Source organism: Callospermophilus lateralis, chromosome 10 (assembly GCF_048772815.1).
Source record: "Callospermophilus lateralis isolate mCalLat2 chromosome 10, mCalLat2.hap1, whole genome shotgun sequence".
Lineage (NCBI taxonomy): Eukaryota > Metazoa > Chordata > Mammalia > Rodentia > Sciuridae > Callospermophilus > Callospermophilus lateralis.
Genome location: NC_135314.1, coordinates 46,309,789 through 46,330,079, shown reverse-complemented (window position 1 = coordinate 46,330,079; position 20,291 = coordinate 46,309,789). Strand labels below are relative to the sequence as shown.

The window sequence follows — 20,291 nt, the reverse complement described above, 5'->3', positions numbered from 1 at the left end:
AATTTAGTATACCTTCAGCTCCAAACTGAAACAAATTAGTGAGGTTTGGTAGAAAAAAATATAATATGAACATAATTCTTTAAAGTTGCATAGGTAGGGCTATTCATTGCCAGAGTTGTCAAACCCAACAAAATGAATGAAGGGATGACAAGAAACTCTGGCAACCTTCTCAACACAGTGGTCACACAGACATTTTCAGGGAAATTGAGATCAACTGAATGTTATATGTGGTCTTTTCCCATTGCCCTTCTTCCACTCATCATCCAAATGGCAAGAGACTTTGGTGAAATTCCACAGGCATTAAGAGACAAAAGGAATGCCCCCAGGAAGCAGGCTGGAATCCAGGGCTCAGCACATAAGCTTGCAGACAGTGTGCAGCCAAGGGACAGGAAAGAGGGGTCACACCTCCTCTAAACTAGTATTTATGATAGAGGAGAAGCCAAGGAACAGAAACACCTCCAGTTAATTTCTTGGAGTCTGGCAGCTATTTCTGTCAGCTTTCCCATTCCTAGTTTGATGCTCATTGCTTAAGTTCTGGAGGTACTAGATTTATTAAAATGACTCTTTCTTCAATTCGTACAAGAATTTATATCTGAATACCATTTGACATGTGGACGTTTGTCAATTTTAAGAGATGAGGAAACTGAGGCTCAGTTACTCAAGGTTACACAGCTGGGAAACTGACAGAGGCTGAGGATTAAGTACAGTTTCTCCTTTCTAGCCATTCTCATTCTGAAGTATTGTGTTTATTGTTCTTTATTGCCCCAGTCCACAAATTCACACATCCATACAAAGTGGGATGAGAAGGCAAAGAACAGATCTCCCCATCCGCCAAGGTTGATCCCAAGCTTTGATCCCAAAGGTCCAAAGGTTCCTTTGCCACACATCAGCTGCATAAACTTGGGCAAGTCACTTTTCTTTTCAAACAGAAGGACCCTGCAGACTGTAAGATCATGTACACATTCCAGAAAATGACTAAGACCCGAACCTCACTAAAACACTTTTTTTTTTTTTTTTTTTAACTCTAGAAAAAAGAATAATAATACCGGCTTCTGCAACCTAGAGGAGAACCCACGTGTAAGCTCCTCCCCCGCGTTTGGCCTCAAGCGGCGCTAGCCCTCTGGCTGGCACTTGTGTGCGGCCCCAGTCGGCAACCCCGCGGCTGCGGCTAGAAAGCCTGGGAGCGCGGCTTGCGGAGGCTCGGGCAGCAGGAGGAGCGTGTGAGCTGTGGGCGTCCCTTTAAGAGCGGCGGGACGGCCAGAGCCTCCGCCTCTCTGTCCGAGGAGCGCCGGGCGGTCACCTGGGGCTGTCGGGCAGCCAGACCTGGCTGCGGTACTGGCGCGCTTGCCTGTGGAGTTGGGAGACGGACCCCGTCGCGAGGTGCTGCGGAACGGTCTCCCAGCGGCTCTCTGCTGCGGAAGATGCAGGAGCGCATCTGGGCGTCGCTGCTGCTGCTGCTGCTGCTGCTACCGCTGCCGCTGTGTGGCGGCCCCCCGGACAGCCGGCGCCAGGAACTAGAGCTTGAGCGCGGGCCTCTACAGCCCTTCGACCTGCTCTACGCCAGCGGCGTGGCTGCCTATTACAACGGGGACTACGAGCAAGCGGTGCGCGACTTGGAATCAGCGCTGCTCAGCCACCGGCGCCTGCGGGAAGTCCGCACGCGCTGTGCCCGCCACTGCACCGTGCGCCGCCCTCTCGTGCCCCCCGGTGCCGGCCCAGGGGCCGAGCTGCCCTTCTTTCGCGCCTTGCTGGAGCGGGCGCGCTGCTACCGCAGCTGTGAGAGCCAGCGCCTCGGGGGACCCGCGTCCCGACACCGCGTCAGCGAGGATGTGCGCAGCGACTTTCAGCGCAGAGTGCCCTACAACTACCTGCAGCGGGCCTACATCAAGGTACCCTGGCGCTGGCGTTTCCACACCTAACGCCCCCTGTGGCTCTTGGATGTGCTCTTGAGTCCTCGGGTTATCTTGGTATTGCACTGCTTTGCAATCTTTCAGAGTAGATTTCTTAAGCATGTGTCTCATGTTTATGAATCTTGACATCTATTAGCCCAAACTTTGTAACCAATACTAGATGAACTTGGGCAAGTCTTTCTCTGACTCTTCCTCTCTCTAAACATTAACTTTACTCTCAAAAAGAGGGCTGTACTGATTGGATAATATTTAAAGCACTCATTTAATACAACTGGGTCTATAATAAGCTTTCTTTTCAAGAATCATTCTTGGTATATACCCCTTCCCATCTGTCTCGTCTCCCTCACCAGTACTATACTCCAGTCTGCATCTTTTCTGGTAAGTTTAACAGAATGTGTTTTCAAGATAGCAGAGTTAAAAGTAAATGTGTTCCTAAACAAATGTTTTCTCTCTCTCTCTCTCTCTCTCTCTCTCTCTCTCTCCTATAAAAAAGTAAAGTTCCAGGTTACAGAGAAGAAATGCTAGGGGGAGGTGAAGCTCTGAGGGACTATCTCATTAAAATTATCCAGAAGTGCTGATTTTTTTTTTCTCCTTTGATGGAAGTCTTCCAGTTCCTGAAGTTTTACATTGGACTGGATTACTTGATATCAGATGCCCAGGGCTCTGCTCTTTGTGCACTTAACATCCATGAAGTTAGTGTCGGAAGGAATACACTGTAAATTGGTCTTATTTCCCACATCCACAATTTTGAAGATCTGGATGCTTCAGCAGAGAGAATTTAGAATGAATTCCTCACACCTGCCCACTCACCCATGTTACTCCAAATTTACACAATTTCTCCCCACTCCTGACTTTCTGTTTCAGTATAGCAATGTCTCTTCCCAGCTGTTGGAGGAGGGGCAGCTCAGGGGGTTGATTGGTAGTGCCACAGATGGATCAGGCTGCATTTCTAAGGAGAAGAAAATATACATCATGTTCCAACATTGACATGCCTTTAGCATTGACATGCCTTTGAAGCTTATCCCACAGGTCTATGTTGTCACTGGCCATAGGTTCTCAGGTTTACAACTGTCAGAGGAGTTATGAGGTCTCAACTGAGACTTTAAACTCTCAGTGTGTTGTTTGTAGCTTAGGTCCCGGAGCTCACTAGATTAGTGCCTTGGGCAGGAAAGGAGAAGAAAGCCCAAATGCTTTCCAAGATTTGTCTCTTACATGCTTGTGCCTCCTATTGGATTTGCTAAGACATAAATAAAGTATAACCCTCCTTTCTTTTAAATGAGTGGAATTTTGGAATGGTCTTCCAAAAACCAGTCAATTCTGGACAGAGAGGGCATCTTGAGTACCTGACAGCAAAGAGATCCCCCCAGCAGAATGTGGGTTCTGTAGAATGGTCTTCCGGGAAGTCTCAGAAGTGAGAGGTTGGCCATCTTGCTGATGATTTGTTCACATGTATTGGACAAATTTTCCTTTCTCAGGTCTGGGGAAGGAATGCATATTCATGTTTGGGCATATAAAAATAACCATGAGGTAAATGTCAATATGTGGGTTTCTTTGGTTCTATAATTATGTTTGCTACACTATGAATGTTAACATTTATCAGCCAGTCCCAAGCTCCTGTACCCTGGTTGGAGGTCAAAGAAGGTGAAGACATAGATTTAACAGGACTCAAACATTTGCAATTAATTGTTTATAAGATCAAGGCACACATGGACCCTGTTGTGGTTGTAGTAATGGGCATTGTCTGATGAACCAATGATGTTGAAGAAATCCTTTCATAAATATTTGGCATCATCTGTTCATTTGTGCTCCACTAGCAATATTTCTAGGGGCAGAAGCAGGCTTCCATTTCACCTCCACTCTAATGGGCAAAGTCTCTTGGTTGCACATAATTGATAATCTCTTAAGAAGGAAATATTTTTATCCATTTGGAAATTTGCTTTGTATGGCTGGAGTTCGTTAACATCTAAAAAATGCTTCATCATAGTTCTTTCCTTATCCGCATCCTCTAAAAATTCTACAATTTTAGTTTTTGCTTGCTGTCCAGAGGACTTTACTCATAAAAACAATAAATACCAGCATTTGAGACTAAAACAAACCTCATAAATGTAAAAGAACATTCTCAGGCTTTGACATATCTGGATTCTGGGGTATTCACTCACTGATAGGATGAGTTCCTTACACATACTTGGGTCTGATCATGATGCCTTGTATTGTTGAATTACTTTTGCCATCAGTGATCTGGTTTGTAGTTAAAAGTATAATCCGAGGCCAAATTGAATTCAGTGAGGGTCAGAAGTCTTCATAGAGCTAAAAAATAGCTATTTTTAGCTAGGAAGTTTACAAACTGCAGAAGGTCTTAGGAGGTACTGCTTCTCCCCTAAATCATGGTTACTGAGCCACCAATGGAAACAGATTCTTTATGCTGGTGTGTTGGAAATGGAGGATTGAAAATTGTGATATTGAGACCCATGAGTGAAATTCCTTTTTGTACAGAAATTAATTCCCAGAAAAGGAAAGGAGCTTACTCAGTGTCATGTCTGTGGTAGCAGAGAAGTCTGAGTTGATGCAATGAGCGTGGACCTGGGAGTTAGGAGTGCAGGCTCTGCCAATAGATACTGGATCCAGTGCTTGCCCTGCTATGCCCTTAGCCTGTGCGATTGCCTCAGGTTCCAAAGGATGCTGCATTCCCCAGGGCTCTCCTTATGCCAGATTTGGACAGCTCCAGGGATGAGTAGAGTAAATCCTTGTCCTGTGGGATTATAGACAACACTTTTCTCTGAAGGCCTGCTCCATAGACTCTTCCTTGAGGCCTGGCATGTTGGGAATTTGCCTGAACAGTTATGAGGCGGCAGTTCGCCTGGCTCCTAGCCGCACCCTTTTGGTGTGTGTGTGTGTGTGTGTGTGTTAAGGCAGGGTGAAACTCTTCAAACTTTTGATTTTATCATTTCAGATTATAAGAACCTAAAACCTAAGGAGTAGCTTTTATTGTAGTTTCTGCTGAGAAACTTTCAGTAATTTTCCCTTACTACTAAACAACGCCCACATAGTTTAATTCAGCTTCAGTTCCACTCAAATTCCCCAGTTCTATCTCCCCCAACTCTGCTACCTTCCAGCCAAAGGGAACAGCATCTGACTTTCTTGCATCTTTTGCCGTTGTTATTGTTCTTAGGAAGCCTGCAGGCTCTGGATTAGGATAGATAAGAGACTAACCTAAAGTCTACCTTCTCCAATCTAGCTGCATGACTGTGAGTAAAGTACATAAGCTTTTTGAGCTTTAGTCTTCTTATCTGCCAAATGGGGAAATAATAGGACTCCTTGCGTGGTTTAGGTTAAGTTTAACAGATGACTGATGTCAAGTGCCAGAAACAGGGCCTGTTCCCAGAAAACATTAGATATGTGTTTATTCTTATTACTAGTTACAGTGGTAGCTTTTCCTCTTCCTTCTTTACATGTTCAAATAATAACTATCCTAACATAAACATACCTATCTCTATGAGGCATTCCTGACTCCCTTTGCAATTCCCAGAAGTTCATCATATTTCCCTTTTCTGAATATGTACAGCAGGAAATTTGTTCCTCTTCTCTCATTTTTTTCTTTCATTTTTAACCTTATTTTGGGAAAATTGGTATATCTGTTCTCAGTTATGTGAGCTCCTTGAAATCAAGAATGACCTTAGTTATTTTTGCATCTCTAAAGTAGGGACTCCCAGATTTGGGTGATTATTAGATGAACTATTATTTGTGATATCTGGGGCATTAAATATGATTTAAAATTAGTGCTTTATTAGGGTCAGTAGGTCTCAGTTGGGTCATCAACAACCATATTCCTTCCAAATATATCAGCTGGGATCGTAGGTGTAAATACTGAATATTGTGTGTTGAATGAGCAATACATTGGCTCTATTTTCATGAAATAGTGTTAAAATTTCTGTGTGGTGGCAGAAAGTTTTTATTACATCAATTGTGTGGATTCCTGGCTGGTTAATTGGGAGAGAAAGTTACAGGAGTGTGGACTGTGGACATCTCACTGTTTCCTTCTTGCAAGTTCTGGCTAATGTGGCAGTCTCCTGCCTATCCTCTCAAGTTTTTTTGTATTTTAGTTCATATTATTTAAAACTGTGCTTCAGAAAATCCTTGGCACATTTTACTTGTTTTGTGTATATTTGTGGAATTTAAACAGATGTAAGAGAGAGATTTTCCTTTCTTATCTGTGTCCTTGATAATCATAAATTGTTTGAAAGTGTCTGCTCTTTTCTCCCCCTGTTGCTAGCCTTTTAAGAAAAACAAACAAACTGGTGATGTTTTTCCTTTTTTTTTTTTAACCTAAAGTTAGCTTTCTCCTGCATGTTTTGTTGCTTGTGTTAGTGTTTGTGCCATTTGGCTTTTGTTATTCTCCTTGGGACTAAAAGGAGGGAAAAAAAGGAAATGGAATTTAGTCAATTCTCTCTCCCTCCCAGAATCATCTTCTCCAAATCCCTTTATCTTGGCCATTATCAATTTTATTAGTGGTTGGTAGAAAAGAAAAAGGTAAACTCAGATTCTATTTCCTCACTCTAATTCTGCTTACTGACTGCTTTTGCCTTTCTAGAAGGAATGCCTTAAAAGAGAAATTGAAAACTCAGACAACTGTCTCATACAGATCCTGTGTTTCTCTGGAACCCCTAATTGAACTATTTTTACCTGTTTGTTGAATTATTTCAAATAAGTTGATTTTGTCTTCCTGAAATAGCTGTTCTGAAATTATTCTAATGGTTATTTCCTCAGGAGATGAGATTTTTTCTCTCACACATAATTGAATCATCTTTGTGCTTAAATTATCAAAATGTACTAGTCACCTTATTATGTCCCACTCCTTGGGAAGGAAACCTGGGAGATGCTTTGTCTTGCCAGTTCCGGGTCCAGTATGCCGGAATCACAGTTGTTTCCTCATTGGGATTGTCCATTTGCGGGCTGGTCATCTCTTTATCAGTCATCCAGTTTCTTTTTCTTTTTTTTTTCTTTTTCTTTTTTTTTTTCTTTTTTTTTTTTTTTTAGAGAGAGAGAGAGTGGGGGAGGGAGAGAGAGAGAGAGAGAATCCTTTAATATTTATTTTTCAATTCTCGGCGGACACAACATCTTTGTTTGTATGTGGTGCTGAGGATCGAACCTGGGCCGCACGCATGCCAGGCTAGAGCGCTACCGCTTGAGCCATATCCCCAGCCCCCATCCAGTTTCTTATAAATACTAAGTGTCACGGAGGCTTGATTCAATTAGATGAGAGCGGCAAGCAACTGTCTACACCCTTTTTCCCTTTTCTGCCAGAGGAATCAGGGATTCCTTTACAGGTTTTAATAAAGGAAAATAATAAACCACTTTCTCTCTCTCTCTCTCTCTCTCTCTCTCTCTCTCTCTCACCAATCCCATCTCTGAGAATCAAATGGATTTCTCTCTCTCTCTCTCTCTCTCACCAATCCCATCTCTGAGAATCAAATGGATTCTATCACAACATTTTCTCATTCCATTAACTCCAAATAGGTCACTACATGAAATTCTTTTAGAAATGTTCCATACAATGTCACCTTGCTCTATGGGTGAGATTTGATAAATATGAAAGGTAAGCAGGGTCATCTATAAAGATAAGTCTTGAATTTGGCATAATAGTGGTTCTTTTGGTTCCAAGGAATTGATTAAACTATAGGTTACTTAGAAGCATACATCTTTCGGATGAAAGGGACTCTGCAAGAGTATCTTCAAGTGCAATAGTGAATTTGGGACAATGAAGTAAGAATGAGAAAGTGAGGGTAACTGTTTTGTTCAAGAAATGTAATTTAGCAAGTGTAGAATTGGCAGTTATTGGAACTATAGACAATTCTGTATCTTGAAGGAGTCCCAAAGATATTGAAGAAATCTGTCACTACTACTTTACACATGATAACCTTGGCCTCAGATTGACAAATCAAGGGGGGACAGCAGTGGGGCTGTGTCCAGAATGCAGGTATTTTAAGTTATAGTCCTGAACCGCGTGGAGAGGGCATGACTGCCTCTCAGGTGTGATCTGTTGAGTCAGTGGTGCAGGAAGGCCTTGAGTGAACTGGTGGCCTTTGCAGGCAGAGAGAACACAAGTTCCATCTTCCCGAAATACCCTGTCCATCCTGCATTTTCATTCACATGGTACGTAGGCCATTCAGCCAAGAGTCACAGTCGTCTGGTGGAAAATTTTGCGTTTCTCATTAGGAACAATAATTCCTCTCTCTCTCTCTCTCTCTCTCTCTTTTTTTCCACTCAACTTTCTTCTATAATTCTTTTTCTGTCTTTTAATTCATCCTTCCTTTCCTGCTGTCTGACTTTCTGGCGATGTAATTTTTACCAGACATATCTGGCCATCATTTGCCAAATGACCCAGACCAATCTTTAAAAAAGATGATTTGGAGTCAGCCTCCTGGGTGGTATGCCTTTGTGGTGTGTAGGATTTTCTATTTTTAGTATCGAAGGGGACTACCAGAAGAGACTGGTTTCCCCTGATCACGCTCTTTTCTGCTTTACTGTGCTGTGTAGATTCCTATACTTACTTCCCTGCTTTTCCTCAACTCCATCCCTACATTGTCCTGTTAGTAGTCTACATAGCACGAGTACCTCTGAAAAGGAGGGAGTTAAGCTGATCATTGGGAAAAGAGTAAAAAGGATACTGATAGAAGCAAGGTCAGAGTTCTGGTTATGATAAAATGAAAACCATCGAGCTTATTTAATTTAATAAGCAGTCACAAGCATCTATGTCTTTAAAATGCTTTTAGGTCCCATTTCCTTGCATGTGTTGACAATGGATTGGAGGAAGATGGATTGGAGAATCAAATGGATTCTGCAGCTGCTCCCTGCCTGATCATGAAACATTATTGCTCCATCATCCCATTTTACATATGGGAAGACAAAACCTGATGAAGAATTAAGTTTCTCACATTTAATGTGTTTAACAGAAGAGCGAGGATTAGAATTCAAGAACCCAGAATCCCTTTCACCTCTGTGACATTGCCATTGATCACTATTTTCAAGAGCCATGCTAAAATAGGCTCCCCATCCTCAGTGAACTTTCCTTTAATAAATACAGGATTTTAAATAACACATGATTTATAATACAAGACCACAGGGGGAAGTGCCAACTATGATGCAAATTATAGGACTTTTTTTTTTTTCTTTCCACTTCTACCTATTCATTAATGATAAGCGAAGTAACTTAACCTTAGAAATAGTAACCATTTCAGTCAGTTCCTTGTTCTCTGGCTGGCCTTCTTTTGTGACTTCCTGTGAATCAAGGTGGCTGGACCAGCATAATGATTTAGGTTCCTCAAGCTGTGTGACTCTGAGATGGAGACTGTCAAGGTTATCGTTAATGCTGAGATTGATGCATCAGGAAAGGAGTTGAATTAGATGTCCTGTGTCAGTTTATAAAATTCTGTCCATCCATGAAATTTCATAAGAAGGGAAGAGTTACATCCAAATGGTGAATAGGAAGAAAAACCACAAACAGGTTTTGTGGGTGATATTAAAATAGAGGTAGATGCTTAGTTTCCAAATAAGTGTTTTGGATATAAAGATGAAAGCTGTAATGGAACCTCTATGTAAAATAGATTGAGATAGAGCCCCTCTGGTGGAATAGAGGAGGTATTCATCCCCCTCGTCTCCTCTTCTTTCTGAAGCACCCACATTTATGGGACATGAGAATTTCAGCCATGTAGCCAGGTGAGGTGGTACTCACTTGTAATCTCAGGTACTTGGAAGGCTGACACAGAGGGATCAGCCTCTGCAACTTATCAGCCTCTGCAAATAAAAAAGGATGGGGGATGTAACTTAGTAGTAGAGCAATTCCCAGTAAAAAAATATAAAAAATAAAATAAAAAATATTAAAGAATAAAACCATCCAATTTTTACAAAAAGAAAATACACTCCCTCCCCAAATAAGTGAGTTTATCCTGGAGTTTAATGGAGAATCCAGGATTAGAATTCAAGGACTGTGGGCTGGGTGTGTGGTGCAGTGGAAGAGCACTTGCCTTGCATGTGTGAGGCCCTCAAAACACACACACACAAACACCAAAGAATAAAATAAAGTCATCTCAACTAACACCTCTATGCCATTGCTATTATTTCTAAGACACACACTGAAAATACAGACTCAATAATTTTAAAATGAAACATATAGCATGCCACTTACATTATTTGCTAAGGGAAAGAAACCTTGAAAAAACAAAACAAAACAAAACATCATCTCATTATGCAATGATATTCCTTACACTGCTCTTCTACCTATTTCTAAGAAAACCTCACAGCTACAATCTAAGTCGATGCTAGTGCTGTTTCCCAATAAGTCTAATGAAAATGAATGAGACAGAGAATAGTCTTTGGAAGAGAACTGAAAGAATAAGAGCCAGAAAAAGGAAGATCCAAGAAGTCAGAATTTCCAGAAGTTTAGGGCTGTCATAATGATCCTGCTGGAATTCATTATGTGCAAGTAATGGTTTCAGTTTTTGTGCAAGGAACAGAACACTACTGTTGTTTGTAGGGTATTTTCACTGGGACCCTGAGAAGGAATGAGTAAGAGCAAAAGGTATAATAAAATAAATGAACACAAAGCAAAGAAACTGCGAACAAACTCTGAAACACAGGAAAGTTGTTTGAGCCAAATTGGATTTATACTTCGTGCTCCAATGCTAAATGTTTAGCTTTAATTCTGCCAAGATCAATGGGCTTGCATGGAGAAGTCAACATTCAGTGAAGAATCCAGTCACAGAGAATTACCTTAATACCAGATTTGATTGTCTATCAAAATGCTCTCAAATGATAATATCAAAGACTCATCTGGTAGACCATACAAATTATTTCCCACTGAAGCAAGACTTGGTTCTTCATAATATTTTTAAGATAAAATATATGATTAGAATTTGATTCTAAAACAAGGTTTTTATAAAATGTCACCAGGGGCAAAGACTTTCACAGTCATCATTGTTTCTGTAGGTTTTCCAAGGGCTCAATTAAACAGTGAAGTCTGCAAGTTTTCAGGTCAGTAAGTACATAAGCCAGCTAGAGTTTCTCAACCTTGGTGAATATTTCAGGGTGAATATTGTTTGTTGTGGCATGCTTTATTATGAATTTTAGGATGGTTAGCAAAATCACCAGCCTTTAGTGCCTAGATACCAGTAGCAACACCTTCCTGCATCCAAATAGTGATGATGAAAAATGTGTATTGCAAGGTGCTCCTGGAAATCAGAAATCACCCAATGTAAACCAGCGATGTAAACATTTAGCCATATTTAAGATGAGTGGACATCAAATTAGACGAGTACAATTCAAGTTTCAGACAGTCTATACTGGATGACAATCTGCTCATTGATGAATCATGATATGAAAAATTTCAGCTTTAACTTGATGTCTTTGACAAGAGGAAGTCTATGGGAAATAGAGCCTCTTCCCAGATGCAATGTACTGTGCTTATATCTTGTATCTGGACCTCCATGGCTATACTAGCTTAGTTTGTAGAAAAGATCAGAGGATCAGGCTCTGCTCTGTTTATTGTCCCAACATGACAGAACAGGTTGCTTTAGCAATGCAAAATAACACCTCTTAGTTGTAAGCTCTCAACTCCAGAATTAATATATTTCTCATTCAACTTGGATAGTACCCAAACCCAGTCATTTGTTTATTTATTTATTTATTTATTAGCAAGCCAAATACAGATTTATTGAAGTTGAAGGTGGAAGTAGTATTCCATAAGGTAGAGTTGAGTGGGCGGAGCAAGAGAGAGAGGCTCAAAGCCCTGATGTTTGGAAATTAGTGTCTTATACACTGAGCTCTGAGGCATTCATTCTCTTTCCTATACAGACTTGATTGAAGACCTTAGCTCCCATTGGTTACTTTAAAAAACCTAATTAGCATACTGTCCACTTTATCCCTACTGGTCATTTTAGAATACTGAAGCTATGGTGGGAATTATGGGTGATAAGTCTCAGGGGCCTGAGTTGTCATGGTAATGGGACTAACTGTAGACAGGGAGTTGAATTATCATGATAATGAGTTATCATGATGACTCATCTCCCTGTATTGGCCTCCAGGCATTTTTATTGTACCCTGCCTCTGCCATCTTGATGTCCCTGAACTCCTCTCCTAACATTTACCTCTGAGAGATGTGATTCTAAATTTCTTTTTGTAAACCGAGTTATTTAAAAGTAGTCCACTGCAAGCCTTCTTAGGTGTCTTGAAGTTAGCTCTGTATCACATACAGTCTTAGGGATTGGCTTGTCTTAAATAAGAAAATGTCAACTTATAGAAAGTCTGGGAATTAGGGGAAATCAGAAGAGATCAGAGGAAAGAAGAAATGAGACAGAAGACAGAGAGGTGGGGGGGGAGGGAGGGAGGGTGAGTGTGGGTGTCAAAGAGAGAGATAGAGGAGAAAGGATGGAGAGATGATAAACAAAAATGAAGTAAAGGAAAGCAAGAGCAATTAAATTTAAGCCCACTCTGAGTCTCAGGCATGAAAGGAAGCTGCCCAAAACAAAACTTGGAGTTTGCACAGTCTGATTTCAATGTCTCTGTAATAAAACCAGTGAGTCAAGAGCAGATGTTGTTCTTTCTTCAGTCTTTTATCACCAGCACATCCATACTCCATTGGGGCACTTCTGCCCTGGTAAAGTTTAGGGGCCACAGAGCCAGTCCCTATCCTCAGTGAAGGAAAAGAAAAGAACCCTCCTGGGGAGACTCCACATACACAGCATTGAGAATCTACCAAATGAGGTGATCCCCATCCAAAAAACAAAACAGAAGCAGAAAGAATGCCAATAGAAAATGTCAACTGCTAATTTACACTAAATTATACTGCTTTCAGCAGTTACAGAATATATCGAACCCTTTTAGATATAATCTCGGTTAGGGGTTAGGCCGTAGAGATACAAAGATGAATGAAACTCTTTCCAACTACTTTAAGTACTTCGCAGTCCATTGAGTGAAACAAATGTGTATATAGCTAAACTATTCACCCTTCAGATGAGACAGGGACACTCCTTGGTAGTTATGCAGTGGCAGTTCAGGGATCATTTCCATCAAAGCAATGGAAAAGATGAAAAATTTTATGGTTTAAGAGAAATGTCAGTTGAAATCCTAGTAATTTTTAATATTTTTATAGGGAAAAAAATAATCAAGACTGTTGGAAAAATAGATGATAAGACATTGAATTAATTTAATCACAAGTATAAGCATTTTTAAGAACACATTTATTTCATATTTTAAAAAATGTATAATATCCTGAATGTTGAAAAGTCAGTGTATTGCAGTAATGAATAAAACAATGGCTTTTGGGGAGTTTTGTTACTAATTATACTTATAAAGCATATTACCTGAAAGCTAAGTTCAAATGAATTGTGGTTTTAGTGACTTTTTATATTTGTTTAGGGAAATGTCATTTTGCCATTTGAGGTTCTTTGAAATTGTAGATTTAGCTTAATTTTTCCTTTTATCGTTTTCCAACTTTTCTTCTTTGTGTCTCAGTTTCTGTCTTTTTGAAAACAACAATCACACAACTTACAGGGTTGATGAAAGAATAAAATGAGGAAATATTGGTGACATTCATTTATGAAAGATAAGCATTGACAGAGTTGAGGGAAGAGAAAAGGGAGGAATTGAAATCCCCTTAACAGACTAAATCACATATGTCATGAAGGAGCGACAAGAAGAAAATCTTGCTTACTTCACACAGCTGAAATGTGTTAAGGAATTTTCCTGCTTCATCCAGAATAGCTTGTTGATTTTTTTTTAATTTCAAAAGGTAAAAATGTATTAGGAAAGACATTAAATACATTAAAAGAATCTTTTCTGTGATGCATGAAGAATCAATCCAAAAACACACATATAGCAATTATTAAGCTTTGAAAATCATATTATATTATGTTTTTGATACATTTTATTTGAAAAATAGTTTATAAAGAAACCTGAAATGACATTCACTTTAACAGACTTGTAAAGTCGCTGAAAACAAGCACTTGGACATAGTTCGGTTTGAGACAGTATATTTTGTAACTATAATTTATTAGTAATAATAGATATTATTTATTAATTATTATTGTTCCAGGTATTGTGTTATAAGCTTTACATAAATTTTCTTATCATAATTTTATGAAAAGCCTAACACAGATTCTTCTGTAATCTTCATTTTGCAATAGGATATTAAAGTTTGAAAGGTTAAATAAAATGCTGGATTTTACACTGCTAGTGAGTAACAGAGTTGAATTCTGAATGTGGGTTTTTCTGATCACAAAACATGAGTTCTCATGCACTTTTCAAAGCTTGTATTTTGACATCAAATATGATATTTGTCAAAATGTCTACTTTTTATTAGCTTTATGACACTAGAAAATCTTTCTTGTGTGAACCTGACTTTTCTATCCATAAAATGAATGGGCTAATTCTACCAACTTCACATCATATGGTTCTTGTGAGAAGTTAATTAAAAAAAAAAAAAAATTGTTTCTTGCCTCATAGCCTCTAGCAGAGCATGAACTTGTGAGCAAAGATGAAAGGCCAAACAGTTATTTAGAAAAGTACATTGTGATAAATGGAGACTATAATTACACATTCAGTAGGCACGGAAACCCAGAGGACACTCCTAGAGTTGAGCCTTTTTAATTTGAGATACTGGCTTCAAGTTTAACACTCCTCACTTGGGAGTACAGATTTACCATCTGCTTCACCATGAGGCTAAACCAGAAATGATCCTCTTAGTGGGCACTTGGGATCATTTGCCACGTTAAGAAAAATGCTTTTGCTCTCTTCTCCACTTAATTTTTCCATCCTCTGATTTTACGTTTTCCTTGAGATTGTGGCCTTTGATTTTTTTTTTTTTTAGTGGACTCTGTTCAAACACATTCCAGACCTATTCTGTTTCATATTACAAGATAAAATCTTTTCCCATGGACCAACACATCTTGGGAATTTTAAATCCCTTAAAGTCTCTTTTCCACCCCGATCTCATGTACCCATGGGAGATGGTGTAGGTTTGGGAATCAACATCTTCTTACAGACACCAAGAATGAAATTGCTTTTTGGACAACTGGAAGGTAAATGGAAAAGTAAATTTAAAAAAAAAATCTAGGAATCAAGGAATCTAGGCTCCATCTCCAGTTCTGTCACTGTTTTCTATAACCCTGGAGGATCTCCATTTGGAAAAGGGCAGCTTGGAATCAGATGGTTTATAAGAACTCTTCTGCATTTGCCAGCCTGAGATTCTGATATTCTTCAGTGCACTGGTACAAGGAGCCAGCAATCAACCCATGGAAAAAGAAAATTGATGAGATAGTAATATAAGGAATGTGAGGTGCAATGGGGATAAAAGAATTTTGAGAAGTTTCAGGGGAAAAAAAGTGACTCCAGTAATTTCTCCTATGACTGATGTTGGTCTTTGCTTTTGGACAGTAAATTTCTTTAAAGTAAAATTTGAAAAGAAGTTACACTGCTATTTAATTTGATGGTATTTTGAGGATAAGATGAACTATACTGTGTTTAAAAGTGACAAGATAAAGATTCAAACCAGATTATATGAGAAACAGTTGAAATAGGGATAAGTAGACTAACCTAGACGACAAGGGACAATAAGTAACATCTAAATCATCACTTGGGACAATTCTTGATCTTAATGACATTGAGGAGTTGAAGCTATAGGTCCAAGTAACAGAAGTTACAAGAAACAAGATCATGGTCTAGTAAGAAAGATGACTTTTCCTAACATGAACAGCTGTTCTAAGATGTACTAGGAAGCCCCAAAGGAATGTGTTCAAACTTGAGTCAAATGCCTAACAATGAGATTATATTTAAGGTTCAGGCACTAACATGATGTTGAAATAGATGAAGTTTTCTAATGAAGACTCAACTCCCTGATTTTATGAAGTGAAAATTTGTCTTTTACCCACACATGGGATCATTAAGACTTTTTTTAATTGAAAATGTCCTACAGTTCATCTTCTTTTCTGATTCTGGTTGATATAATCTTAGACCGGAGCCATCGTCACACTATCTATTAATAATTTACATAATACAAAAAAATAGTGCACAAGGTACAAAGGTTCTTAAAATGCACATTCAGGAATATGTATTCACAGAATATTCAGTGGTAACAGGATTCGTGTGGATCTTCAGCATCTATCCTCTGACTTCTGCCTGAAGTCTTTCTGATCTAGCATCTGAAATGAATTTAGTATGGTTACAGAGAAACACTGGAAGATTTAAGTTAAATCTATTACAACTGAACAGTACATTCGTGCTTGGAATTGAGGGTATTGAGGGTATATCTCTTAGCAAGCACAGCATAATATGCTAAGAAAAAGTCCCATTTACAGAGGCTTTGCAGTTCTCTTCTGCATTGCTTCATTTGTGTGTTGTTCAGGGGAAAATCTAAAACCTGGAGTTATTCTACAGAGTAGTGTGGTTCTCAAACCTTTCAACTAGAGTTAATTTTGGTCAGTCTTATAATGGATTGCTGGGTGTCATCCCAAGACATCATATTTAAGAATATTTAAAATATACTGAATATTTTTAAATTAAATATTGCTAAAGAAAAGTGCCAAAGATATTAATATATAAAATATTATTAAGGAATACTTAAAGAATCTCTTTATCCAAAATTCTTCCCACACTCTCTAATTGGGATAAGGTAGAATATCTGCTATTAGCACTTAAAAAGAGGTGAGGACTGGGATTTAGCTCAGTGGCAAAACATGTGCCTTGTATTTGCAAATCCCTGGGTTCAACTCCCAGTTCCCACCCCCCCCCCCAAAAAAAAAGGAGGTGAGTGATTGGGAGTTCAAGGCAAGGGGAGTGACTAGAAATCCAGGCTCTCTGGACATCAAGCTAGCACTAAGTTGTTTGGGGGCATAGAGATTTCCCCATGCTGTATGGCTTTAGTATAGCATATACTGTAGAAATGTTTTTGTTCTGCCATGCCCAGCTTTTCCTGATCCTTTGACTAGAAAGACCATACTTTTGGGAATGATTCTTTTTTTTTTTTTTCCTGCTGCTATTGGTTGAGACCGCCAAGTTGCAGGCTTCTCTGGAACTCAGTCTGGAATATACATAAGACCAAAAGGAAACCCGGGAATCTCACCAGTATGTTCTTCAAGTGCCAAGTCCATCTTTTTCTTTTCCATTTTAGGGTTTTCCTGTGGATGTTGTATTATGTTGAGAGTTTTTAGTCATGCTTTAGAGAATGTCTAGGGAAAAATGAGTTTACTCCATCTTTTTCAGAACCAGAATCTTCATGCAGACCCTAAATAATTGTTAGATAATGGTGGTGGTGATGACAGAGATGTTCCATACTCTGGAATAGACTTGATTTAAGAACTCTTGCAGAGCTTTGTTACCAATATTTTACCAAGAAAGGGTACTAAAAAGCCTTTCTGATTTTTAATACAATTCTGTAGTGAACTTTCTGTTCCCACCATTAAATCAGTCCTAACTAGATCAACTGAATTGTGCTGCAGTTCATGTCAAGTTGTTCAGAGTATTGTTTTCCACTTCCACTTGTGAAGTAGGTCTGAAAAAGTCTTGCCAAATGCATGCCTGTACTCACAAGGACTCAGGAGGATGAGGCATGAAAATCATGAGTTCAAAGCCAGCTTCAGCAATGGGGAGGCCTTAAGCAACTCAGTGAGACCCTGTCTCTAAATAAAATATAAAATAGTAAAATATAAAATAGGACTATGGATGTGGCTTGGTGGTTGAGTGCCCCTGAGTTCAATCCTGATACCAAAAAAAAAAAAAAAAAAAGTCTCAGTACCCTTGCTGAATTGCAGTTAGCTTGCCTTTTCACTTAAATATAGATCTATAGAGGAGGCTTCTCTGGAGGACAGTAATGTAATTTTTCATATATAAATAAATTTTTAATCATTCTAGTCCATTTTTCCAATAGGATATTTAGCAAAGAATTACAAGTAGGCCACAATGACATACCCCTATGGTCACAGCTACTTGGGAGGCTGAGGTAGGGGGATTTTTTGAGTCCAGGAGGTTGAGACCAACCTGGGCAATGTGATGAGAGCCATTTCAAAAAGGAAACAAAACAATAACAACAACAAAGATTTACCTAATACGCTACAATGAGAAAACAACTTACTTAGAATTTGGAATAAGAAAAAAAAAAAGTGCTCCTAAATAGTGTTTTCTTTTTGTTGACTGTCTCAGCATTCTCATACTCAATATACCCTAAATTCCAGATTACTGTTAGTGTATGACCTAAATATTCAAGTATGGCTGCCTTCAATATTTGAATCTTGCGCTTGGTAGAAACTCAATACTATACATTTGGTCTATTAGAATGATCTTTTCTTCTAGAACATTGATTTTTCCCTGTGATCTTCTGTAGAATTAGGTATTCAAAAATAGCTAAATAATTGAAAAATTATGCACCTTATCTTAATTGTTTAAAGATAACTCTTTCATGGGATAGCAACTTTGTAGGTCAACTTATTAGTCACATCAGGTTGGGTGCAGCAGCAGGAGTTAGGAAATGTTGGCTCTAATTTTTACTGTGCCACTAACTATAGTGCTTTATGACAGTTCACTTCTTTTGGCGTCATTGTCTTCATTTATATTTCTTTTTATTTTTTGTAGTTCTGGGGATCAAACATAGGACCTTGTACATGCTAAGCTAAGCAAGCAACCTATTGCTGACTTACATCCCCAGCCCATGTCCATGTATAAAACGAAGTGATTGAAATATATAATCTTGGAAATCTCTACCAGCTTTAATATATTTTAATATTTGGTAAAACATTTTCTATGATAAACAAATTCATTAAATGTTAGTGAACTGTGAGTCTTAGAAATTTGCTCCTCAGTTTGGTCTTTATAAATTCTAGCATTCTACCCTCCACACTAAAATTGTAATATTAAGATACTAATATTTAGGCTTAGTCAATACAAAACATTGAAAATACCAGAGAAGGAAGCCATTTGGGCAAGCACTTTGCAATCATGGAAATAGTCTTTTGTAGCAGAATTGGTGTTCTGAAGAAATATTTTGTTCCCATCAACTCAATTAAAAAACCAGCCACAGTACCTTTTCTCCTTAACTTCAGCATTAGCAAAAGTATTGAATTCGCTACATAGTTCTGCAGACTCCGCTCTAAGATGATGCAAGCCAATGGTTAAGATTCATGTTTATTCAAAATTGTCAGTAAGTCCTGTTATGCTAAATCAAGATCAGGAAATAAATTGCTGATACCAGCTGTTCTCTATGAATAAAGCAGTTTATGGATTGGCATTCAGGTAAGACTTCTTATTTGAAATGTGCTTTGTTTTTACTTACACACAAAATCAAACTTTTAATTTTAATTTAAGCCATTTTAATTTAAGCATAGATTGGTCCAACACACTTTTGTTCTGGTTCACACAGTACTGTGAATTAAACTGGAACAACAAAGATTTCCATGATGCGTGTTCTTTTAGTGAAAAAGAAACAAGGAGTTATTTCACATTTCTCCCTATGATTCTTGTGGCCTGTTCAAATAAAAAGTGGTATATTTTGTATCTGAACATGTGGTAGCAATGGTCCTTCCCCCATTATATGGTTGTATTATATTGTGTGATATCTCGCAGAATTATTTTGTAAATATTTGTTTATTTTCTTAGTTGTAATTGGACACAATACCTTTATTTTGTTTATTTATATGTGGGGCTGAGGATGGAACCTGGGGCCTTGCACATACTAGGCAAGTGCTCTACTGCTGAGCCACAACCCCAGCCCCACAAAATTATTTGAAAATTGAATTTTTCAAGAATCCCATTCGTTTTCTTTTAAATCAAAATATGTGCTTAATGTTGAGGTACTTTTTATAAACTTCTAGACAGTAATATTTGTTGAAGCTATTTTCATTACAAAGAAGTGTAAGTTTGCAAAATGCCTTTCATTGTTTTACTAGTTATGTAATTTTCTAGGTCTAGTTTTTGTAACTGTATCCCTACTATTAAGCTTCAGTGAACCACTAAGGAAGGATCTCTGTCCCCGTCCCCCTTCTCTCCATCTCTGTCTCTCTCTTTCTCTGAAAAATGGAGTTATGGAGTTATTGCAAAGCAAAACAATGATAATAAAACTGCAAATTTCATAAAGACAAATAGCATTGCATACACGGTATATAGTAAGCAAGATTAAATGCTCCTTTGTAACTAAGTGTCACCTATCAAGGAACACCAGTGAATTCAGTAACCTTAAGAATACCATAATTTTTAAAGAATATAATGGGATTGTTTTGAAAAACATCATAAAGCTTGCTTTCAAATTTGTGAAATATATATGAACCAAATCATTTTGGAGTCTGAAACTGTTGCAATAAACCATGGGTGATTGATGTATTTTGAGAAACACTAATCTAGGGAAAT

General features: G+C 38.5%; 1 protein-coding gene across 1 annotated transcript in view; it reads left to right on the top strand.

Moving 5' to 3' along the window:
* The first annotated feature begins 1,189 nt into the window (after nucleotides 1-1,189).
* P3h2 (prolyl 3-hydroxylase 2) overlaps nucleotides 1,190-20,291 on the top strand; it is a 151,321-nt gene continuing 132,219 nt past the window's right edge. The window contains exon 1 of the mRNA XM_076867525.2: nucleotides 1,190-1,889. Coding sequence (XP_076723640.2) covers nucleotides 1,422-1,889 — 468 coding nt within the window. The 5' untranslated portion in view covers nucleotides 1,190-1,421. The remainder of the gene's footprint in view (nucleotides 1,890-20,291) is intronic.